General features: G+C 39.9%; 1 protein-coding gene across 2 annotated transcripts; it reads right to left on the bottom strand.

The window, feature by feature from the left end:
* Positions 1-3917: 3917 nt before the first annotated feature.
* Positions 3918-23344, bottom strand: MCUR1 (mitochondrial calcium uniporter regulator 1). Of its 2 annotated transcripts, none has more exons than XM_076330601.1 (9): positions 23325-23344; positions 21970-22083; positions 20385-20488; positions 17473-17574; positions 15802-15843; positions 13437-13508; positions 8008-8061; positions 6773-6887; positions 3918-5442 (listed from the first exon to the last, which is right to left on the bottom strand). In XM_076330601.1, the coding sequence occupies exons 3-9, from the start codon at positions 20436-20438 to the stop codon at positions 5387-5389; spliced, it is 495 nt and encodes a 164-aa protein (XP_076186716.1). In that variant the 5' UTR covers positions 20439-20488; positions 21970-22083; positions 23325-23344; the 3' UTR covers positions 3918-5386. The 2 variants fall into 2 exon arrangements, with proteins under 2 accessions (XP_076186716.1, XP_076186715.1); XM_076330600.1 differs by lacking the exon at positions 23325-23344 and adding an exon at positions 22956-23280.
* Positions 23345-24577: the final 1233 nt, after the last annotated feature.

Raw genomic sequence — 24577 nt, 5'->3', positions numbered from 1 at the left:
ACACAAGGGAATTCTGCATGTAAATCACGAGGCATTAGAATTGACTTCTTTGAAAGCCGAGATATAAAAGATTATCAAAATCTCCAGCCGCTATCTGGATCCGGTTGTGGTAAGTAGTCTTTAAAGGGAGCTTCTGAAGTGGCCTTTGTATTTATTAATATCTTGCATCACTGGGAGGACTTTGTAAATATATAATGCTTAGTACACTTTTCCAACAAGAAAATAGATCCTGAGTAAAGACAGGAGAATGACTGGGAGCAATACAAATTATTCTGGACAAAAATCACAATCAAAAGTGACATATTTAATAGTTGCCTATTGATGGAGTAACACACATTGTTGACAGTCCTACATAAGAGGACTACAAGATTTCTGACAATGGAGAAGGACCAAAGCATGCTGGAGATGAAAGTATAAACAGTATAAACTCTTGAGTTTTACCCTTCATGCTGAGAAACCTGCCCTGCTTCCCTTCCCACCCCCTGCCAATACAACTATTACTCACCCTATCAGTTCCGAAGCAAACCCCGGAGCCCTGTATACAAGCTTGATTTGACCAAATTCAGTTGCCTGCTATAAGTATGCCATTATTATAGTCACGTACTATGCAGTTCTGTTCAAAGTTCTCACAGAACATGTGCCACTTGCCTGCAGGAAAAACCAAACAAAAACCACCACAACACACCACCCTTCTTTTTTCCTCACTACTTTTTTACTCCTGCAACAAGAAGAGACTGTTCATGAGTAGTATTAGTCATGACTTGACTCAAGCTGATATAATTTCAGAATACAGTGGAGAACCTAATGAACTTCTAAGAGTTTAATAGGATGCATCTCGGAACAGCAAAGGGAGGTAGGGTATTTGAAATATTACAACACAGTAGCGTGCCTCACTACAGGGATAAACATTGGCCCAAGATTGATATTTGCCACAATACTTTGTCACTCATTTCTAGTATTTTGTTTTTGATACTAGCTGGGCATCCTCCCAAGAAAACTGGAATCTTCTTTCTTGGAATGGACAGATTTTGAAGGAACACTATGCAAACACTGATATCTTCCCTCTATGATCTTTATCTAGTTACCAAACTGCACATTAAGGATAAGAAGCAATTGCTCTGACGCAGAATTTACGTGTAAAAAAAGAATCAACACTACTGCTTTAAAATGTTTGGTAAAACATGTTTTAAGCCAAAGGAAGCTTTCCTAACAAAGACACAACAGGCTCCCCATCTCAAAGAGTGTATGCACTTGTTTCTGATTACAGCAAACCCCAATATTCCACGCGCATATTTGATTGCAAATGAACTTGCCGCCCCTAAATAGAAGAAAATGAATTACTTATACAGAAAGCTTTACTCTAAAACACAACCACCTCCCATAAAAAACCCACCCCACAACAAAAAGCCCTATAAACTCAAGATATAGATAACCAAAGGAAAAAATGATTAAAAAGAAACCACCATTATCAAACTAATCAATACTTACTTTCTGAATACAACTTTTCTCAATACATTAAAGCATTAAAAAATTAATTTTACAGTGTACTTATTCCTTGAAAAGAGACTTGACATAGCAGTTTTTTTAAATATCGAATTGTCTTGCAGAAATCATGATAAAGGCAGTTTACTTGGTTCCTGAAAACTCAGTGGGAGGTGCAAAACTAAGTCTTGTTCACACCTTGCAACCAGTAGTTCAAAGGAACTAGTCACAGGAATTTAGCTACCTTTGCTGATTAAAAAAAAAATCCACACAAAAAACCCCACGAGTTTTCCTGCGCGAGGTGGTAGCAAGATAAGAAAAGAAAAGTCCACTGAAGCGGTATGACTCAAAATATCTAGAAGGTAAAAGCACGCCATCTCCAAAGTCAATAGAAACTGTGAATAGCTGCACGGAGCTAGGATTTCACCATTTATGAAAAGGTCAGTTACATGAATATTCACAACTAGAATAAGGCTTATTCTAGTAAACCAAAACATTTGTGGTTAGAAAAATTGAAGCAGATTGCATACCTACATTAAAAATATGTTTCCATTTGTCAACTCGTGGTTTTAAGTACAACTCTGCAACATTCTGGGAAATGAGTGATGCAATCAACACTTCCAATAGAGAAAGGGCTAGACAGCATGTGATTTAACAGTAATAAAATACTTAAAGCGAACACTTTAGCTAATAGATACGGAAAAGGAGACGGTTCCCTTACAGATTTTTACTGAAAACAAGAGGGAAAGCAAGATAGACAAGCAGTTAAATCCGGTATACTCCCACTAACATATTACAAGTAAATACACTTTTGTAAGAACTCTGGATCTCCATTTGTTCTGCAAAACACAAAGAAGCTTTAGGAGCAACTTAGGTTTTCCAGCAAATGGAATGATTCTCGATGTCCTTCCCCAAAAGGAAATAAATCCTTAAAGAACCTCCTGTCTTCGCTGTGTGAATGTAGAAGTTCACAGGGAACACTCACAACTAGTTTTAACGTAGGCAGGCTGCTACTCTTCGCTCTCGATAGACGGGCTCTTCCTGAAAGCAAATCAGAGCTGGAGCTCAGCTTTAGCTCCATCCTCTATTCTTGCAAACTAACTTAGAGATCTAACATTTGTAGATTGATTTTTTTTTCTTTTATACTTTTTTCCTGCCAGGCAGGAAATGAACAGATACATTTCTGAATCAAGGGGGAGCTACTGAATCAAGGGGGAGCTACTGCAGTTTTTCACAGCAGAAGTGGTTTTATGGTAAAACGGTCCCATTTATTTTTCACTTGCATCTTTTGAAAGAGCTCTGCAAATTAAAAATAAAAATCTGAAGTCAGAGAACTGGGAAGTATTTCTGTACATTTAGAATTGCTACTGATTCAAGTTAGAGACAATATACAGCATGATAGAGTCTTACAGAAAAAAATTTGGAGAATTGCCAACTTAGGTCTCCTATTTATTAATTTAGTGATCATTTGACACCCAACTGTTGCTTTTCAAGAGATATTTAGTAGTACGTCCTGATGTATTTGCTCCTCACCTGTACCAAAAGGCTCATTCTTTGGGTTTAAATCTCTCTTTGAAAGAATTTCTGTTTGGAAATATATGGAGGGATTTTCTACCTTTTTGGAATGCCAGTGAATACATGTGGTACACATGATGAGACTGTGTTAGAAAGACTGCTAAACTGATCTTCAAAATCAAAGGAAACCGGAAAAGATTTTGCATCTATGCACATAGGAGTAACAAGCTTTTACATCACACCTGAAGACTTTATGGGCTAGGAAATAATAATCTATAGTGTCCTTTTCCTGAGTGACATATTAGCTTTATTCCTTGTTTAGAACACTCACCGAGAAGTGCTGGTTTTCCTGACACTTTGCTAATTCCAGGACAATGCTGTTTTATAATCTTTCACTTCTCCTTCCACCTGCCCTGAAAAGAAATTTATTTGCATAGTATCTATTTTTAGCAGGATAGACCCTATATTTAAAAGTAGTTCTAAAAAATTATTTTAGCAACTATTTATCAGGTGCTGAGGCATACAGGCAAAGATGTACTGATTACACAGACGTATATAGAATCATCTGTCCTGGGAAGACAGGAACCAACACTGAAGTCATTCCAAACATTAAATTAATGCTTGTCTAATTTGAGAGAGAGTCAAGTCCTCTAAGTAAGTACAAAAAATATTTTTAAACAAAAAAGTGAAGATCTTGAATACAGATTCATTCAATTTAGAGGGCCTGTTAAGTTATTCTGCAATAATAGTTTTCCTTACATTATTGACTGTTCTTTCCTCTTCAGTGTGTTAGAGGGGCTGTCAACTTTGCCAATCCTTAGCTTAAAAAAAGTCCTATTAGCAGTGACTTACCTTCAAACAAAGCGATTAAATTCAAATTAAAAAGTTGCATTTATAATGAAAACTCAGCAAATTCTATGAAATATTCAAAATTCTTTATTTCAGGCCAGTATAGTACTGTTACAGGCATGCATCTCTTCCTCCACACTTGCACATGATCAAAGTTGGCACTCCCAACTACCAAACAAGTTAAATGGTTATTACAGTACAGGCACAAAGTAGCCAGACAGCTTTACTTTCATTAAGCAAAGCCACGATTGTGCTCTAACAGCATTTATTACCAGTGCATAGATCGTTCTCTCTTCCTAAGAGCAAGCAAGAAAGGGAAATTTCCCTTAACTGAAGGAACACAGATGGCAGCTCTGCTACTAAAGCAGCCATTTCATCAGTGGAAGAGTGATAGGTATCTGGATACACTGGGCGCCTTCCTTCACTGCTTTCAGTTGCACTTACTAGTTCACATGGGCTTGCTCAGAACTGGATTAAACATCCTTGCAGGTCTCCATTACTGCTTTCATTATTATAATCACTATCAAAGTTCCACATTTGAAGAACAAACAGGAATTTTTAATTTTTTTTTTTTTTTTTTTTAAGAAGTAAACCAACAAAAACCCCAGAAGACAGTCAGTATTGCAGTTCCCTCACCTAAGACACTGCTTCAGAACCACCATTTAAAATCTCTTTCCTTTCTAGAAGCATCAATTCCCTTCCAGCAAGAAGGCAGCACCAGAGACACTTCATATCACTTAACTGTAAATTAACACAACTAGTGTATTTTACTGCATTTCCAACTTCCAGTTACAGTGGTAAAGTTAACAATTAGCATATGGAATGAGTATCAGACACTTATATGTACCAAAGGCAAGTCAGTCACAAAAACCTCTACAAATATAATACAAACAAAACTAGCAACAAACACTGCTATCATTACACAGTACTCTTTCATGAAACATGACTGATTGGACAGCCATCTGGAAAACAAGCTGATGACTGTAATGTTGTAAAAACAGCAAAACAAATATTTGATCATAGTAACTACATGAACAAGCCTTAGAAGGAGGGAATTAAGCATGATTCAGTTAACATAAATTCTACTTATACAAGAGTGCCTCCAAGCCACAAAACATGTAGTTTCAGTTTTACATTAATAATCAAGACTCAGTCTGATACACACAACTGACTCCGGCAAGCATGCCTGAATAGGCAATGGAACACAATTCCATAGATTCTTCTCTACAGCATGCAGCCCCATACCACTGGTACGAATGCCAGTCTTTACACAACACTTTGTAGCAGCAAGGTGTGCTGCAGTTCAGAATGGAGGGAAATGGCAGAAATGCGTATAGCATGCTTTCATCAGAGGTAAGTTTCGAAATATGCATGATATGTGTACAGTTTGTTTCGAGGCACGTCTTTGGTTACATTCTCAATATAGTCTGCTTTACAAAAAAAATAAATAAAACAGTCAAGAGTTGGTTAAAGTCCAGGCAAAGATAAAACTTTTTTTCAGAAACCAAGACAGTAGAAGTCCCTTTAAATTGGTGGTTTTTTATATCCATAAACGATAAAATCCCAGTGCTACAGTAAGGCATGTAAATACTGAACCTGAAAGAAAATGGGGAGGAAAATGGAGACAATAAATCATTAGCTGTCGGAACATTTCTTCAGAAAGCTATGTACACATCTTACTACAATACTAAACGTTAACCACCACCCCTTCCCCATGTAAGAAAATAAGGTTTTTAATTTACAACAAACAATTTCAAGGTGGAGGGGCACAAAAATGACAAATAAGGAAGGGAAAAAAAAAAAGAATGTAGGAAAACTGGGCTGAAAAACTATCAAAAGGCTGAAAGAAACCCTTAGTTGCTTACCATTCCAAAAAAGATCAATATGGCAAGTTACAGTTGTAAAGTGAGGAAATGAATAACAGGATTATTAAATCACAGTCAAGTATCCAGCAAACAAATAAATGAAAGCTATCGTTAATGAGGCTTATCAGTTTGCAATTTTTTAAATTTCTTTTTAAATGAAATTAACTTTTGGTTTCCAAATATACACACAAAAGACTTTTGCCATTGTTTGCAACAGGAGCACTTAAAACACAATGCAAGTTTTTAATTTTTTTTTTCCCCCCATGCAGAGTTCAACATGTTTTTGAGTAGGGATGGTGGGGAAAAGAACTTCCTCTCATTTTAACAAATTGCCTTTTATTTTCCAGTAATGGTTCTCTCTAAAGGATATGCCTGAAGTACAGTACTATGAATAGACGTGATTGCACTTGCGACAAAATCCATTGTGAAAGAATAATCAGAAAATCTAAATCAGAAGAATAATTTTCTACTGCAAACCCGCTCATTTAATAGCACTACGCGCTCAGTAGAAAAGTGTCAAAATATTAGTTACCTATGGCAATAATGCAGGCACACACACGTATATAGTATTTTTCTAATGCACATGCCTGAAAAATGAAAGTTTAAATATGCGGCACTGAACAGTCAGAAAAGCTGAAATGTTCCACTTTGCATATAGATCTCCATCAGACAGATGAAGAAATCCTAGAAAGGCATGCAGCAGGCTGCTTTTATAAATTAAGTCAGGCATAGAAGAACTTTTTGGCCCCTGTTAACAGGCAGTCTTTCAGATTTCTCATACATGTTATTATTACAGAATAAAGCAGGGGGGAAAAAAGTCATGCAGCCATAGCCCACGCAAACTAAAGTTGCGAATCATAGGAAACTTTGTCTGGATTAAGTACACAAATAAGGCTGCTAATCTTGACTGAGACTATTTCAAGGTTTGTTGTTTTTTTTTTTTTTTTTTTTTTTTTTTTTAAAAAATCAGGGCCTTTATGAATACAGTCAGTCAAGAGTTTGCCAAACATTTAACAGTGTTTAACAGTTTCACCATCAGAGACAATCATCAGATTCCTTACCTGCTAAGTACTTAATATTATCAAGTTTGTGTGATTCGAGCATTGTTTTCAGATCTGCAACTTCTGTGTCTATTTTTCTGTCTGTTTGGGTCAGAGCTCGATCTTGTTGCGCATGCTAAAAAACAAAGCAACAAAATGATGCAATTTGAACAGTTTCTAGCTTATTTAGAAGTTTAACCCATCCCTTCAAGTTGTATTTTTGGTTCCTCCTTAAATGTATGTTAATTTGCATTCAAAGAGAACAAGTTCCTTCCTAGCTGATGATATCTAAGGAATTGAATAATTTGGTGAACTCGGGAAATTTATATGATTACATGTTCCTTAACACGTAATCTAGAAAGTGGCAGAACTGGATACCTTCTTATCTCAATCTAGTAGCATAAACATTAACTTCAATCTGTCATTTGGCCCACCAATGTTAAAGTCACTGCTCAATTAAAAGAGCTATTGAGAAGTCCAAGAGCCTCTTGTGACAAAAACATACCGGAGCATAAAGATTTATGGATCATTAGAAAAACCTGAGAATTTGTCTTCTGATGTAAAAAAGCATGTCTTCACCTTTTAATGAATTCTACCACAAAACCAGCTACAGACAAATTCAGAACCTGATTATGACAGAAGACAGGACTTCTGTAAAAAAATGGCATAGAACTATTACTCAGAAAAGACTGAAAGATCAAACTTGTAAACTGAGAACAACAGCTGCCCAGTTGCTGATATTTACAAATCAGCACTACTGAAACATTGTGAATCAGTTAGTGATTTACTGCTACACATCTTCCTAGGGATAATTCCCTATGCTACACAAAGGAAACAAAAGGAAGAGGAAGTGTTTGATAAAAACCTCCTCTAAAATGAAGCCAAATCAATCTAGCCATGTGTTTCGGTCTCACTGAACATGGGGGGGGAACAAAAAAATTAATTTCACAAACTAACATTAAGAGTAGAATTCCATCTAGAGAAAATACTACATGCATCAAGTTTCAAAACAAAGTGACCACCGAACAGTTTATCTATGCATGCAGAAGGTCTAGTAATATATATAAAAGCCTTTTTATTCTGTAGGCACTTCAGTTATCTGTACCAATATGAAAATACACAGGGAAATAATAAAGCACAATGACATTTTGTACATTAAAGTGCCTAAAGACATGACCAACTCCAAAAAGAATACTAAGTCTATAACAAAAGTACAAAAAGATTTGCTGTGTAATAATCAGCTACCAAATTCTTACCAGTTCCACTACTTCTGCCCTCATTTCAAGTAGTTTTCTTTCATTAAGTGAGTACTAGAGGGGGGGAAGAGATAAACATGATATTGTCATTAAACTTTTTCCCCACACACTTAAAAGCATATTTCTTTGTTTCCAAATTCTGTAGAACACTGAATCTGAAAAGATTATTGTCTGACAACACTTGGGAGCCAGTACTGTAGGATAATTGCTGTCCTTCGGAAAAGCACAATTTAGACAGGTGTTCATCCACACCTCTGAACTGTAAAGCACATGTCCATCAGACACTCATCTTCTGCAAAAACTGTACATATTAATAAGCAGCTGGAAGAAAGGTTGGTAGATTTGCATTTCTGAAAAACAAAAGACCTATGATTCTAAACAGTAACTCTGGAACAGTTAACTAATCCATTGAGCATACAAGCACAATTAAGAATGAACCATTTACTTTCTTCAGGAAGGGGAGTACTGTTTTAAAACATCATATCAAACTCAGCTATCAAATAAATGTTTAGCCAGTGTTGCATGCGCTCACCATTTGTATTGTTCTGACCATCATTTCGTGATATATTTGTTAAATATACAACATTTGTATCTCACGTTAAGCCATTCGTTTGTGGAATATCAGAAGTTGGGGCTTATTTTTAAGTTATAACTATTTGTGTTCAAGAAAAGTCAAATCCAAATTAAAGCAGCATACCTTTAAGGCAGGTTACCTTTCTGACTCACGAACAGGCATGATTTACCTTGACATCTATAATGGTTTCTGTCCCACTACTGGAGCAATTCAATTATTCATAGACAGCTGCTAAACCGCCAGCCTATAGTGCACAGTATTAAGGTCATCAGGCACCAGTCTCAGAATCCTCAGTTACACAGCAGTTACCTCATCTGTTGCCACTCCTATGTGGAAAGTTGCTTTATTTTTCCTCCACTCTGGAAGCTTACTCCACTTTAATATTAAACTCGGATTAATCTACATAAATGCCTCAGCATTGAAAAACCCTCCTTAAAGATCTGGAGCTCTATTTGGACTTTTCATAGAATCATAGAATCATTGAGGTTGGAAAAGACCTCTAAGATCATCGAGTCCAACCGTCAACCCAACACCACCATGCCCACTAAACCATGTCCCTAAGCGCCTCATCTACACGTCTTTTAAATACCTCCAGGGGTGGGGACTCAACCACTTCCCTGGGCAGCCTGTTCCAATGTTTCACCACTCTTTCAGTAAAGAAATTTTTCCTCACATCCAATCTAAACCTCCCCAGCCGCAACTTGAGGCCATTTCCTCTCGTCCTATCACTTGTTACTTCGGAGAAAAGACCAACACCCACCTCGCTACAACCTCCTTTCAGGTAGTTGTAGAGAGCGATGAGGTCTCCCCTCAGCCTCCTTTTCTCCAGGCTAAACAGTCCCAGTTCCCTCAGCCGCTCCTCATAAGACTTGTTCTCCAGACCCCTCACCAGCCTCGTTGCCCTTCTCTGGACACGCTCCAGCACCTCAACGTCCTTCTTGTAGTGAGGGGCCCAAAACTGAACACAGTATTCGAGGTGCGGCCTCACCAGTGCCGAGTACAGGGGCACGATCACTTCCCTACTCCTGCTGGCCACACTATTTCTGATACAGGCCAGGATGCCATTGGCCTTCTTGGCCACCTGGGCACACTGCCGGCTCATGTTCAGCCGGCTGTCGACCAACACCCCCAGGTCCTTCTCTGCCAGGCAGCTTTCCAGCCACTCTTCCCCAAGCCTGTAGCGCTGCATGGGGTTGTTGTGGCCAAAGTGCAGGACCCGGCACTTGGCCTTGTTGAACCTCACACAGTTGGCCTGGGCCCATCGATCCAGCCTGTCCAGGTCCCTCTGCAGAGCCTTCCTACCCTCGAGCAGATCAACACTCCTGCCCAACTTGGTGTCGTCTGCAAACTTACTGAGGGTGCACTCAATCCCCTCATCCAGATCATCAATAAAGATATTAAACAAGACCGGCCCCAGTACTGAGCCCTGGGGAACACCGTTCGTGACCAGCCACCAACTGGATGTAACTCCATTCACCACAACTCTCTGGGCCCAGCTGTCCAGCCAGTTTTTGACCCAGCGCAGAGTCCACCTGTCTTTGACTGATCTAAAGATGAAGTTAAGAGATAGCAGGCTGCTACAAATGTGGAAAGTGACATAAGACAAATAACAGCATGTCTACAATTAATGAAAGAGTCACTAGATTCTGCAAAATGAAGAGAGGGACAAAAAAAGGAATTCAGACATTTTATATAAATATACATTTTTGAAAGCGGTAAGATGGCAGAATATTTATAAAAGAATCTAATTAAAGTTATGTTTGAGGTGAAATTTCACAGAAGAATTGGACCTCACATTAATAACTGATTATCGCTATCAAAAGAACCATGACATTTAAAATATGTGGAAAACGACAGGAGACAAATAACAGCATGTCTACAATTAATGAAAGAGTCACAGTTTTCATAGAAATTATGAAGTTATACTTGCACAACAGACTACAATTCCATCTTACCAATTTCAAAAATGTATATTTATATAAAATGTCTGAATTCCTTTTTTTGACCCTCTCTTCATTTTGCAGAATCTAGTGACAATATTTATCTCCAATCTAGGCAATAAGAACTGTTCAAGTAGATCTCATTTATATTGTGTCAAACATCACAAAAGCAGCTTGTAGAATAGAAGTTATTCAGAAAATGTGTATTTGTTAAAGTTTTGCTTTGTGGCTAGAACTCTCTAGGTCAGACCCAAGGATTTTAAACTTAGGTTTAAGACAGTGAAATACACCCTTTTACTGCAAGGCATCACCACACATCTGTAATAACACTGGTGCATAAAAAAGGAAGAAAGAAAAGGCTTAACCTCCTCCCTGAGATTCAACAGGGAGACTTCCCCTTAAGTCCATGTTTTTCACAGTGCAGAGAAAATTCAGTTTTGTCAGATGCATCTTGAGATTTTTAACAGCAAACTTAGAGGCACTGTGATACATGAACACATGAATATATATGGAATTTTGTACCATACTGTCCTGGTTTCGGCTGGGATAGAGTTAATTTTCTTCCTAGTAGCTGGTACAGTGCTGTGTTTTGGATTTAGGGTGAGAATAATGTTGATAACACCGATGTTTTAGTTGTTGCTAAGTAGTGCTTACACTAGTCAAGGACTTTTCAGCTCCCCATGCTCTACTGACCGAGAAGGCTGGAGGAGCACAAGAAGCTGGGAGGGGGCACAGCCAGGACAGCTGACCCAAACTGGCCAAAGGGACATTCCATACCATGTGACATCATGCTCAGTACATAAACTGGGGAAAGCTGGGCGGGGGGGGGCCGCTGCTTGGGGACTGGCTGGGCATTGGTCAGCAGGTGGTGAGCAATTGCGTTGTGCATCACTTGCTTCATGTATTCTTCTTATTATTACTATTATTAGGATTTTATTTTATTTCAATTATTAAACTGTTTTTATCTCAACCCCTGAGTTTTCTCACTTTTACTCTTCCAATTCTCTCCCCCATCCCACTGGGGTGGGGGGGGAGCAAGTGAGCAGCTGTGTAGTGCTCAGTTGCCAACTGAGGTTAAACCACGACACGTACTTCGAGATTTTAAATCACATCTGTATCATTGCAGATATAAGTCACAGCATAAGCAGATGTGCATTAAGCAATGCAGGATTCTCCAAGAAGTGTAAAGTTGAAGAACTAATTAAAAGATAAAGCATTTAGAGTTTGAAACATTAAAGACTGCCCACATCAGTGTTGACAAATTAAGAAATTGTCCTTCAGTACTTATTCCAAGCAAAACTGAAGGATGAGAAAATTTTAGTGCTCCAAGTCAAATCAATTTAAACTTAGGACATGTCTCTTCTGAATAGTAACTTAGTAAGAATGCACAGTAACCTTCAATTATCCTGAGTTTTATTCTCAGAAAGCTAGATATTCAGTCCTAAGTCACATTACAATCCAAGTAAATATGATAATGATGCTCTGCCTACTATAGAAAACACTGGATTACGTCTCACCCCCAACTCAGCATATATGCTACAACCTGCTCCCCATTCACCTGCCTTTTTCCTTTTCTGTTCATACATGGCAGAGCTGGCAATTAAAGTGGGGGAGTGTGGGGAGGGGAAAAAAAAAAGAGCAGTTTTCATAGAAATTATGAAGTTACAGCTGCACAACAGACTACAAAGTTGGTCAACTTTCTTAAGAGAAAGTTGACACACACAGTTTGCTTTTCCTGGGAGGCAGTCAAAATAATGTAGTGGTCTGAGCAGTAGACAGAGTCCAGATTCCAGGATCCTACATAAATATACAAGAAAACACTAGTGCCTAATTTATCACTGGTGAAGTGGTTTTAAATAGGTTTTGTAAGCCTGAAGTATTGCAGAGCTTAGGATCCACACAGTTAATACATTTCATATGATGCTTTTTTAAAACATTAGCATAAAGTATTAACCTTCAAACAAGAATTCTACCTGCTCATATTGTACTTTATTCAAGCATCTAGCATGGGATAACAGACTGTTAGTCATTATACTAAATCACTGACACAAGCTGTTACCTAAACTAATCATTGTGAAAAACTTCAAGGGGCACACACAGAAGATAAATGATATCTACTTGAACAGTTCTTATTGCCTAGATCGGAGATAAATGTTAAGTCTTCATTACACAACTGTGAAAAAGGACTGAATAAGAAAGAAAATTAATGGAAAAATGTCATTAAAAGATCTTTCAATTTAGAAGATGCAATTTCTTTGAGATCCTAAAAGCTATTCAAAAAAGATCTATGGGAACAGAACTCTACCTAGAGTGCTACATATAATGCAAAAAACTGTTAGTCTTCTAATTCCTCATCTGCGTTATTCTAACTTAAGATCACATCAATTCAGTTCTACCAGATATTTCAAAGTTCAAAACAATCTGAATCAGTATCAGTTACAATTAAAAAAAAAATTACAACTATTTTCACAATAGGTATTTCCTGACAAACTAGCTACGCTATAAATTCTCTAGCTATAGGGAAATGAAACATCTTCAATAATGATAAATTTAATGAAATGTGTAAACTTAATTAAGTGTGAAAATAGAGAAAGAGATATACTAATAACATAGAAAACCTCTAGGGAGCTAGTCAGCATATTTAGATTAAATATCTAATGTGTTTAAGTGTAATATGTTAATCCTGATATTAAACCAATATCAAAATAGATAGACATAAAAAACCAAACATGGCACCTTGTACTATAGCAGTATAAGGATGAATAACTTGGATTAATATAATCTTGAAGCTGAATATAGATAATATAATATAATATAGATTAATATGAAAATGCTCTTTGGGTAAGAGCATCTTACCCAAATTTGGAAATTACTCACTGTTCAGATGTTTCTAGAAGAAAGTAACCAAAACTTACCAATTCTTTTACTCTGCTCTTCTCTAGGTTTAGGTTTAACTTGTTATCTGCACGAACTTTGGTAATTTCATCCTAATGGGAAAAAATTGGTAAAGCAGCAAGCAAGATTTTCTATTTAGTCATAAGCAGAAAAAATTAGACAAATACATTGTGCCTTCCTTTACATATCTCAGGAATCAAGCTTCTCTCCAATTAATGTACGTAATTTTCTGAAGTATAAATATTCCTATTCTTCCCCCGGTAAATACTCATGTTCTATAGTATGAATTGGATCTCAGAATCAAAAACTAACAATTGCTTTTAAAACCAGGACACTGAGAACAGCAGTTAATTGAGAGCACATCCTTCTATAAATGCTGGGAATGTTTCATATATCCCGTAACTCTCTCCAATTTCTAGAAACCCATACCTAGGTATGCATGTAAGTTGGACTTCCTCCATGAAACTAATCTTGATGCTCAAAATAACTTTAAAAGCAGTTTCTAACCTTCCAATATAAAAAAAAATAATCTGTTTCTAAAGACTACATCTAGGGCTTTCAGAAAAAGCTACAGACATTTTAGAAGTCAGGAAACGTTTATTATACTTTTAAACATCTAACTTTTTTAAACTACCTAAGTTGTACGCTTGCATTTTACTTCATCAATAGCTGTAAGTGATTCCTGCTTTTCTCAGTGACAGCTGCCATTTTAATGCAACCTCCTGGCAGGAATTCCAGCCAGCTGACAGTTTGTCATGAGGCAAACTGCTGATCAGATGAATTTGTGGGAGAAGCAAAAGACTGCTGATGTTCTGGGAGATTCTACTATTAAAAACAAGTAAGCATCTCTCAAGTAGGCCAATGTCAACTAATCAAGAGTTCATTAAGTTAGAAATTCAGTCTGATTATTGTTCATACTATGTTTGAATTTTCAACCTTTAACTGGTCTATAACTAGATGTCATTACAACACAATACATTACAGTTTAATGAATCAAAAAATTAGAAATACATTTCTCAAACTTTTACAACATTGTGTCGTCTTGTCTTTTAGAAGAACAAGTATGAGCAAACGTAATTCTCACAAGGGCAAGTTATTTTATATTTACAGTTAAAAGTGAAATTTAAAGACACCTAGCTTTTAAGAAAAGATGACTCGGATCCTTGACCAGTGGATTACGTTAACTAAAACCATAAAATAAGTTACAATTCAAAAATTAGATGCCAAAAGTATTTTAAAATGGTATTCTGAAAACCCAGATGCATTAAGCATTTCATAACACAATATAAAACATGTAGGATTAGCCTTGAGAAATTTATGTTCTCCTTTTGGAGATGACAGTGCAAAAAGAAACTTGAGAGAATAGGAAAGAAACGGCAAGGAGGCACTAGGCTGAGTTTGACCACATTGCCAGCTAGCTCAACAAGTCCAACATTCTGCCAGTTTCATGGACAAATCCTAGGGAAAGAAGAATGCTCCATCCTTCCAGCTAAGGACATTACAGCAGGAAGCAGCAGTTCTCAAGTCAGATGACCATATGCCCTAAAAATAGTTAATGTTTCCCAGTTTCCAGTCTTAATCACTCTTGCAAGAACGTTTGTTTCTGTGTAAAGGCTGCTCATGAGTCCACACCCATTGAAATAATAGATTTTGAGACGATCTTGGTTTTGGTGGTAGAAGGGTGTTTGGAGTGCTATTCAAGACAAGCAAACCATAAAGAACAGAAACGCAGCACTGATGCTTAAACCTGGCAAGAATAATAATCTGTATGATAACTAACAGAGAGATGGGAGATCTCCAGTTTTCTCCAGAGAGTCTGTTTTCTTGCAAAGGTCATTTGCTCCCAAACAAATGGGACCAAACATAATGGTCCCAAACTTAGTGACCTAAAGAAGCCATTTAAAAGCTATTTTAAGTTCTGGACAGCTAACAGATACATCTTCAGACAAAAAAACAAACAACCCAACAACCCCCCGCCCAACAAAAAAACCCAAACAAATTAGAAAGTGTTGTAATTTTGAAAGTATGTTGCATCTTTACACATAACAGGCAGCCCTAAATGCAGAACTTCACTCAGCCTTAACAATGACATGGCAGTTAGCCACTTTCTGAATCTAAATTAAGGACATGTAAGTAAAAAAATCTTCAGTTAAATTTTTCTTCGCCTCTTGTACCATTCATAGTTCTCTGTCACCATAAGTGACGTATGCATGAAATTGTTTTTGCTGCAGCTCACAGTGTACCATCAACTGCAATTTCAGTATCCTGTATATCACAACAATTAAGCACAGCTTTTAAAATAAAATCTTGAAAGCAACAATTATTTTTTATTTAAAGCAAACTAGACAGGTGTTAATTCTTAATTATATTGGTACGGTATCTTACCATGACTTGCTTCTTTATCTGCTGGAGTTCAAGTTTTATTTTCTGGGAGAGTAGAAAAAAAATTGTACACTTTATTACTGTATATAAAAACACATCATCTAGAAATACTAATGAATTTGCATGATCAGTGACAATGACTATAATCCATAATGTGAAAAGGCAGACAAAACGAGTGTGGTTTAACTCTATGTCCTCAGTATGTGTATAGATATGTTTATCATATCTATACAGTGCTGTATACTCAGTGCTGTGCATTTCCAAACAGCAGCACAAGACAGAAGCTAGCAATATCCCACAGCAGTAAAGGTGGCCAAATGCATAGGCTGGTATAAACAAGAATAAACCCAGCAGGCCAAGGGAAGTGATTATTTCCCCATATTTAGCACTTGTCAGCCTGCACTGGAAGTGCTGTGTCCAGCTTTAGGCTCCCTGGCGAAAGACAGATGTTGACATACTCGACCAAGTTCAGTGGAGGGCCATGAAGATGGTGGGGGGTGAAGAGGAGAGAGAGCTGGGTTTGTTCAGCTTTAAGAAGAGATGGATAAATGGCAATCATACTGCAGTCTGCAACTACCTAATGTTCTCTAGTGGTCCTTTCGAACTCTAATTATTCCATTACTTTATCTCTTTCAAAAAAATACATGAAATAGAATATGCTACAGCTATACCTATTAACTCTCTCTGGAGATCATCCAGTCCAATCTCCTGCTCAAAGCAGAGGCAACCAGAGCAGGTTGCTCAGGGCCACGTCCAGTTGGGTTTTGAGTATCTCCAGGATAGGGACTCCACAGCTTCTCTGGGTATCCTATTCCAGTGTTCTACCACCCTTACAGTAAAAAGGGTTTTCTTATGTCTAAATAGAACTTCCTGCATTTCTGTCTGTGCCAATTACCTATTGTTCTGTCACAGGACAACACCAGAAAGAGCCTGTCTCTGTCTTCTTTATACCCTCCCTTCAAATATTTGTATACATTGATGAGATCCCTGCTGGGCCTTCTCTTCTCCAGGCCAAACAGTCCCAGCTCTCGCAGTCTTTCCTCATATGCCAGATGCTCCAGTCCCTTACTGATCTTTGTGGCTGTTTGTTGGACTCTGTCCAGCATGTCCAAATCTCCCTTGCACTGAGGAGCCTAGAACTGGACCCAGCAAGTCTCACCAGTGACAGGCAGAGGGGAAGGATCACCTCCCTTGACCCACTCGAAGCCCTCCTAACAGCCCAGGAGGCTGTTGGTGGTCTTTGCCGCAAGGGCTCATCGCTGGCTCATGGTCAACTTGGCATCCACCAGGACCCTCAGGGCCTCTTCTGCAAAGCTGCTTTCCAGCTGGTCAGCCCCAGCCTGTCCTGGTACATGGGGCTATTCCTACCCAGGGGCAGGGCTTGGCATTTCCATTTGTTCCAAATTAATGAGGTTCCTGCCATCCCATTTCCCCAGCTTGTTCATGCCCCTCTGAATGGCAGCACAACCGCCTGGAGTATCAGCCACTGTTCCCAGCTTTGTATCATCTGCAGACTTGCTGAGGGTGCACTCTGACCCATCAACAAGGTCATTAATGAAGGTGTTAAACCATACTGGCCCCAGAGCCAACTCCTTGGGTACAAGATGCTTTTTTACATCATTAGAAAAAATAAGCAAGTGCTAGAATAGCACTTTCCAAGATAGTGATTTTTACCTCATTTTCTGAACGAAGTGCTGAAAATTCACTTTTTTCCAAAATAATCATGTCCTTTTTCACGCCACCAATATGGGACATTACTTGCTGAAGTGCAATTTCCTTTAAAGGAGGGAAGAAAAAACCTCAGAACATATCATAACTATAATGCTTTTTCTCATCAGTGCCTACAAATATCATAGGCTATTTTGATACCCTGAAGTTTTTAATTCAGCAATTTCAGATTGATCATCCCGAGTTTCAGAAAGCAAGATAAATTAAGTGACAGAATAAGCAAGTTAGGCTCAAACGTTGGTAATGTTTGACAAAATTAGCAGTGCTAACACAGATCAGAATAATTCAATTAATAGCCTAGGAAATAGTTTTTTTCCAAGTCTTCAAATTCTTAAGCTAGCAAAGGCATTAGGGAGGGAAGATGCATCTCTGAGCTAAATGAGGAAAGCTGGCTTTCAGACCAAAACTCCTCAGTGCAACCATACTCTTTTGTAATTACCTCCTTTTTTAGCTCCCCCTGCAAGGGGGCTTGCTCTGCTTCACTACTCAGAATCATGCACTATACTTACACTTGTAATCGCTCTTCTCAGTCTGTTATACTGAGCTGACAGAAGACAAACAAGAATTCTCTGGAACTTTTGAGGATGGAGAAGCCTGTAGACATTGTTCTAGATCCTACACTATCCGCACATGCAAACAGGGACTGCCTTCTCTTCTCTGAAGATCTCCCCCTAATAAGTAGTCCCTTGCTTTTGGTTCTGGACTAAGAACCCCACAAATCTGACTCAGCACTCCAGCTTCACTTTTGTTGGGAAATGCTATTCTAACTTAGTGTTACATGTTTAAGTGGCATCTGGACATGCCTCACCAGGCTACCTGACCACAACACTGAAAAAATGGCTCAGTGTACTAGACATGTTACAAAAGAGTCTACAGAAACAGTACTTCCATGGACACCTCCTCTCTTACTCCCCGATGTCTCCAGCTTGCTTTTGTTCTCTCCCCTCTTCACTGAACTCTTCCATATTCTCTCTTCTTCATCTCCATACACACACACAGTCCCCCCCGTCCCCCGTCCCCCCCCCCCCCGACTTTATCTAACCAGTGTAATATTTCATCTGTTACACACCCAATTAGGGCCTAATGGTAATAGCTACATCCACAACTTTCCAAATCCTCTTCCAACTCATCGTTCTCTTTTTGCGTAAGCTCTTATGCATTCAAAGACTATAAGGAACTACAGGTTCTATCATGTTGCCCAGAGTTCATGGCATACACACCTCCTGAGCTGCTTCTATCTTAGCATGCCATACAAACCTGCCCATTTCAATCTTAATGACAGAAAGTCACCTGAGGGTGGAATCTACCAGACAGTCTCAGAAAACATCTACCATCAGGAGCAAAGAAAAACCTGTCTACTTTCATTCAGAAAAAGCTGGGCATAGAAGGAAGCAGAGATGCAATGACTGCTTATTGTAAAATACAGCCAACCATGGGAGAAAGGGTGCCTTTAACATTACGTTCTCTGACCGTGGAACAAATTCCACACAGGGGGAGGAAGCTCACCCAAGTCTGCTTTGCCTGGAATCTAGGAGGTAGGAAAGATGAGCTGAAGCCTCCCTATATGGAAGGTGGTGCAAAATCCAGGTATTCCGCTTCTTAATGAGATACCCTACTGCCAAGACTATTATACTACGGAGACAGCAGCTGGTGTTTTCTCAGGTTTTAAGACAGCAGCCTTATTACTATGGAGTAAGTTAAAGCCTGTGTTCAGAAGGTGACTTGGGGCCATGAATCCCAGCTTCACAGAGCAGCCCAAGAGGTTGTACTTCAGCTATGCTTCTTGTCAGCATTGTCTGTCTGACTAGTTCACGTATCAGGGAATTCAAGCATACCAGGTATCGTGAATCCCATTCAAAGATGCTTAAGTTCCACATGCAGTGAATCATGCCTTACTCTGAATTTCAGTTTCATTTCTGGAGCCAGATGCCTAAGAGCTCAACGTGGCAATATTCAACACTGGCATGTCCAATTCCTTACATGGATCTACCTCTGTGTGACCTGACAAAGGGCCCCAGAAAAATCACAGCCAGTATCAGAACAAGAAGCCTTGCCTCCAGACACAATTATTCATTAAAACAATCGTTCCCTCACAAGTCAAAGCTAACAATTCAGTTCAGTTGTACGCAATTTCCTGGTAGTCAGAAAGGATCTCTCTAGATACTCAGCATTATCAGTCTATTTCCAAGGAAGTTTTCTTCACTTCCTGGCACCAAGATGTATATGCTGGGTAGGTTTAGAGGATACCATGAACAATGTATGCATCAAAGGAAAAGGAGATAGATTTCAATATCAGCATCCAAACTATCCATGTTCCTATACGTTACCAGTGTATACAACCACACTAATCATGCCCTAAAAACATTATATAAAAAAGAAATTCAGCTCAATTCTAATCCAATATAAATGTCATTGTGACACAGAGAGATAAATAAAAAGGTACCACATAACAGGGTGGTAAATCACTGAGGGAATCTGTACCTCCTTGTTACAAGTCTAAAAAAGAATATATGTAGGAACTGTAACTATTCAAATCCATGCATTGAATACCTCCTATGTCTGTCTAAAAGCATTCTCAGTAATTCTATTTCATGCTACAATAAGGTTGAAACCAAAAAACTACCTGTGGTTTGCGTACCAACTCACAGTACCTAAATCTCAAGGTCCACCACAACATTTTGGTAAGTATTTGATAAACTCAAGACAAAATTCACCAGCCAATAAATACACAGTGATGTTTGTTCACCTTCAAACTTTTAAAATACAGTGTCTAACAGTAATAAATAGCAACATATATTTCATTAGCAGGCATACTAGCTTTTGATTTACTTCAACCCCACCATCGCCTTTGAGCTAACCTGCTGTACTTTGGTGACCATGTCCTTGTAAATCATATCCAGGTTGGTGTTCATAATTTTCACTAATGCAGATACAATGACCTCCGACTGCTGAGTAGTGAACCCTAAGCAAAAGAAAATGCAACAACATTCAGAGAGAGACCTAAATCTGGGCAGTTTAGAGAAATGTCACTTGCTAATACTCAGCACCAAGTTAAAACAAATGTCAGTTATGAAAGATAATAAAACATACTCCTCTTGATCCAGCACTAACAAAAGAACACAACCAGTCAGTACATCCAAGTTCCTTCACCCCAAAATTATGTCTGTGACATAGTATAGCTGCTTCTCTAGTACAGCACTATTACAATATCAGCAGGATAAATGCTGGAAATTTTCTAGAAGTATTATGGAATGTCATCTCTCACATGTCGTTATTTCTAGGAGCAAGAATTCTGACCCTGAAAAGCAGATACCGACTTTCAGTATACTATAAATCTTTAGAACCACTGAAGATGTGCAAAACTCAAGAACTAAAAACAGAGCTAGCCGCTCTGATTTTAGGCCTACCAGCCTCTGAGTCCCTATTAAAAACCTTTTAAAGTGAACATATTGGAAACTACTGTAAAACATTGTCCCTAGAAATACTCTCAATTTTTCCACTTTCAAAATGTAGGAGTAAAAATGTCATGAACAAGATTTAATCATTATGAAAAGAAACTCTTGCAAAACCATGATTGTTTCAAACTAACACACAGTTCAGCGTTAAAAAGCACATATGTGGTCTGAGAGTGAGTTGCTTTCAATAGCTGAGCCGATATAATAGTTTGCCACCACCAAAAGGAAGAGATACCCCTCCTCCCTCTCTCCTTATCCCTCCTCCTGCCAGTTTGTATGTGTCCTGGTGCTCACACAACTGCTCTGTGAGCTCATTAAACTAGCATCTCATAATACCAATCAAGCAAAAGAGCTGCAGAGTTTTCTGAGAATTAGGCTGGCACATGGAAAGAGATGAAGCCACGTGGCAGGGACCTCTCCTTTTCAGGGATGGAGAGCTGTCAGAAGTCAATTCAGCTGTACTGAACTTCACCTTAAGGTACCTTCCCCACCTCAGCAACATTAGCATGAATCCAAAATAATCTATTCCCTTATCTATGTTTTAGCATAAAAGCAGCCATATTTTATATAGTATTCTACGTTATATCCTAAAACCTGCATTTTACATAATAGTCTGTATTCAATCCTATTATAACACATTGTTGCATATTCAAGGTGGTATATACTAAATATGTAGGAATCCAATTAATACATGTTAAACACTACCTTGAAAACTGTTTTTTACTTTCGATTCTTAAAATCTAATTTCTCTTCAGCATTTTTAATTACCCATAGGATAATAAATTATTCCAATCAAAGTTATAAGCTCACTGTTTCCTTTTGGAAGTAGAAAAAAACTTACATGTTCTTACCCAGTACATTAAAAAAAAAAAAATCCATAAAACTGAAGCTGTAACATCATGTGTCAAGAAGTAACAAACTTTGTAAACAAAAAAAACCACACTCGTGAGAGGACATTGCAAATAGCTACCCATTTCTAGCAAATTACCATTTTCTTCCAAGAGGCACACCAAGGCGTGAGTGTCAAAAAAAAGCTTCCTGTTTCCCAATAAGGAAATATTCCCTTTGCTTTGTAAAGATGATGATGCAGAGGTGCTCACATCTGAAAAAAATAAACAAAACATAAGTTATTTTTTTAAAAAGGAATATTTAATCAACATATTTGCTTTCCAGGAGCTTCCTTAGTACCCCAAATATTTTTCATTTATGACAAAATATTAGATTCTGCGTTGAGATTATCGCAGCTTGCTTGAAACTGAAAAGGTATCTGACTAACAAGCTCTATGCACAAGAGCTTTAAAATAGAATACAATGATACTGCTGCACTTCTGAGATGCTCTCCAAGAATATCCTGTCCTAGAAAAATCCCGCCAAGTGTCAGGGTCGGAAAAGCATTCCTTTACTGTTACCAGTGTAAAATGTGGAAGCTGTGAGCACTTCATAGCTTTGAGGACTAAATCCACAGACTCTTTCCATTCTTTGTTACAGAAACAAACCTTCATCGGTTGCCCTTTAGACGTTAAATTGCTATTAGAAGAACTACGAACACATTTCCCAAATATCAGTATTACAGAAGTCATGAATTCAGGGAAATTCAACACCAGTGCATAAACTAGCTGACAGAAAGAACGTAAGATGGAACACGAGGTAAACTGTCTGGAGGCAGAATCCTCTGTCCTCAAAGACATTATATTTTAAAACACTTGGGTGGGCAGAAAACACGACTATGCCTTAGCTGTCTTACTTAAAGATCAATAAAGGGCAACCCATTTAAGCCTTCGGGCGGGGGGGGAAACCCAGCCCTAATAATTACCCCTACGGCCAGTTCACAAAGCTGCTGCCGACAGGTCCTTGCAGGCCCCCGGACCCCCACGGCACCGAACTCCCGGGGGCGGGTGAGGTGACGGGGGCACGGGTACCCCCACCCCCCACCCCCGCGTCCCTCCGTGCCACCCTCCCCCTCCCAGCTCTCACCCCGCTCCCCGCAGCGGCGGCGACTCTCCCTGCCGGTCCCGCCGACGTGCCTTCCCCACCCCGCGCTGCCGTTAACGGCCGTAACGGCCGCCCCGGAGCCCGGCGGCGCGGCCGGGCGCTGCCAGTCGCCGTGGCAGCGGCGCGCGGGGGAGGGGGGCGTGCAGCGGTCACGTGAGGCGGCGGCGGCGGGCGGGAGGGCGCCGTCCGCCCCGCGCGGCCGCAGCAGCAGCAGCGCCCGCCTCCCGCCGCTCACAGCCGTGGCCGCCTGACCCCTGGCCATGGCCGCGCCACCCGGTCCTGACGAGGGAAGAGAGGGTGAAGGAGGGAAACCGCTGCTGCCGCCGCCGCTACTGGAATACCATTGCTGACCACGCGCCGCCCCGGCGTTTCGCTTCCGCTATAGGCGATGTCTCGCTTCCGCCTCCGGCGCGTGGCAAAACTCGCGGTGACGCCGTGAGCGGCGGCGGCGGTTGATTTTATGGCTGACCCGGCGGACGCGGCGAGAAGAGCGGCGCGGGCGGGCCGGCCGCGAGGCGGCGCCTGCGGGGGCGGGCCCGGCGGAGGCGGAGGCGGAGGCGGAGGCGGAGGCGGAGGCGGAGGCGGAGGCGGAGGCGGAGGCGGAGGCGGAGGCGGAGGCGTCCCCGCTCCCCGTTGCCCTCCCGGGGGCCGCGGCGGCAGCGGCGCCCGCCGGACCCCGTGGGCCGCGGCCCTGGCGTGCTGGGGTGCCAGGAGTTATCCGTTAACGGCACAGGCTCTGCCAGGCGTCGCGCAGCGGCGGCACTGCTATTTCCGTCCTTTATTTAAGTGAAAAAAGAGAGTATTTTGAGAGGGAGGTTTGTCCCGGTGCTGCAGGACGGGCACGATCCGGTGCCGACCGTCCGACCTCAGACCCCTTCCTGAATAACGGTTTTCTTCATTCTGGGCGAAGATAGACGTTTAGTAGAAAAAAGCGCATTTCAGACCAAATTCTGTAACGATACTGAGATTTCGGGTTTCAAAGTTGTTAACCAAGTAGTTTGCAGAATTAGGCAACTCGGTGGAGCTTTAACGGTTAAATAATTGCTGTAACCATTAGAGTGGGTAAAGTCTGCTATGCTTGCGGTTCTGCTGAAAATACGGGTGTACTTTTTCCTTACCTGCTCTGTTTCTAAGACAAATGTACTTAATATTTGTAGGGAATTAATATGAGAAGAAATCGGTTCGGCCCACTGTCATTTCCTCCAGACAGCACTTATTTCAGAACAAGTCTATTTTCCTGTTGCGTACGTGGTCACAAAAAGCATGCAGCACCTTTTCTTCTTCTCACCAGAATCAAGAATTACGGTAAATGACTATGAAGATGGAATCATTCAGACGTATCTGTATAAATGCAAAGGTAGGTGAACCACCGTGGCACATAGCAGTGCCACAGCAGCACGGCTTGTCACTGCAGCTGAGACGATGCATGTACACAAGGCCAGCGTCTGTAGCAGCAATTCCCTCCAGCTGATGCAGTGATAAAGCAGAATAGTAGAAGCCATCGCTGTTATTACACTATAAACTATAAATGTCTTCAGTATATCCGAAAGCTATTTCTATACTCGCAGACTAATCCTACGTGAATAGCTGTTTCTCGAACCACT

Source organism: Aptenodytes patagonicus, chromosome 2 (genome assembly GCF_965638725.1).
Source record: "Aptenodytes patagonicus chromosome 2, bAptPat1.pri.cur, whole genome shotgun sequence".
NCBI lineage: Eukaryota > Metazoa > Chordata > Aves > Sphenisciformes > Spheniscidae > Aptenodytes > Aptenodytes patagonicus.
The sequence above is the reverse complement of the archived record's forward strand: the minus strand, read 5'-3'. Positions and strand labels throughout refer to the sequence as shown.

Bases quoted from the DNA above. Each gene is read 5' to 3' on its own strand.
- MCUR1 (XM_076330600.1), bottom strand. From the start codon at position 23,235: ATGGCCAGGGGTCAGGCGGCCACGGCTGTGAGCGGCGGGAGGCGGGCG. The intron at 22,084-22,955 runs GTGAGAGCTGGG...TATTTTTTTCAG, and splicing joins CCGCCGCTGCGGGGAGCGGG to ATGTGAGCACCTCTGCATCA. The intron at 8,062-13,436 runs GTAAGTTTTGGT...CCCCCCCTCTAG, and splicing joins AGAGCAGAGTAAAAGAATTG to TACTCACTTAATGAAAGAAA.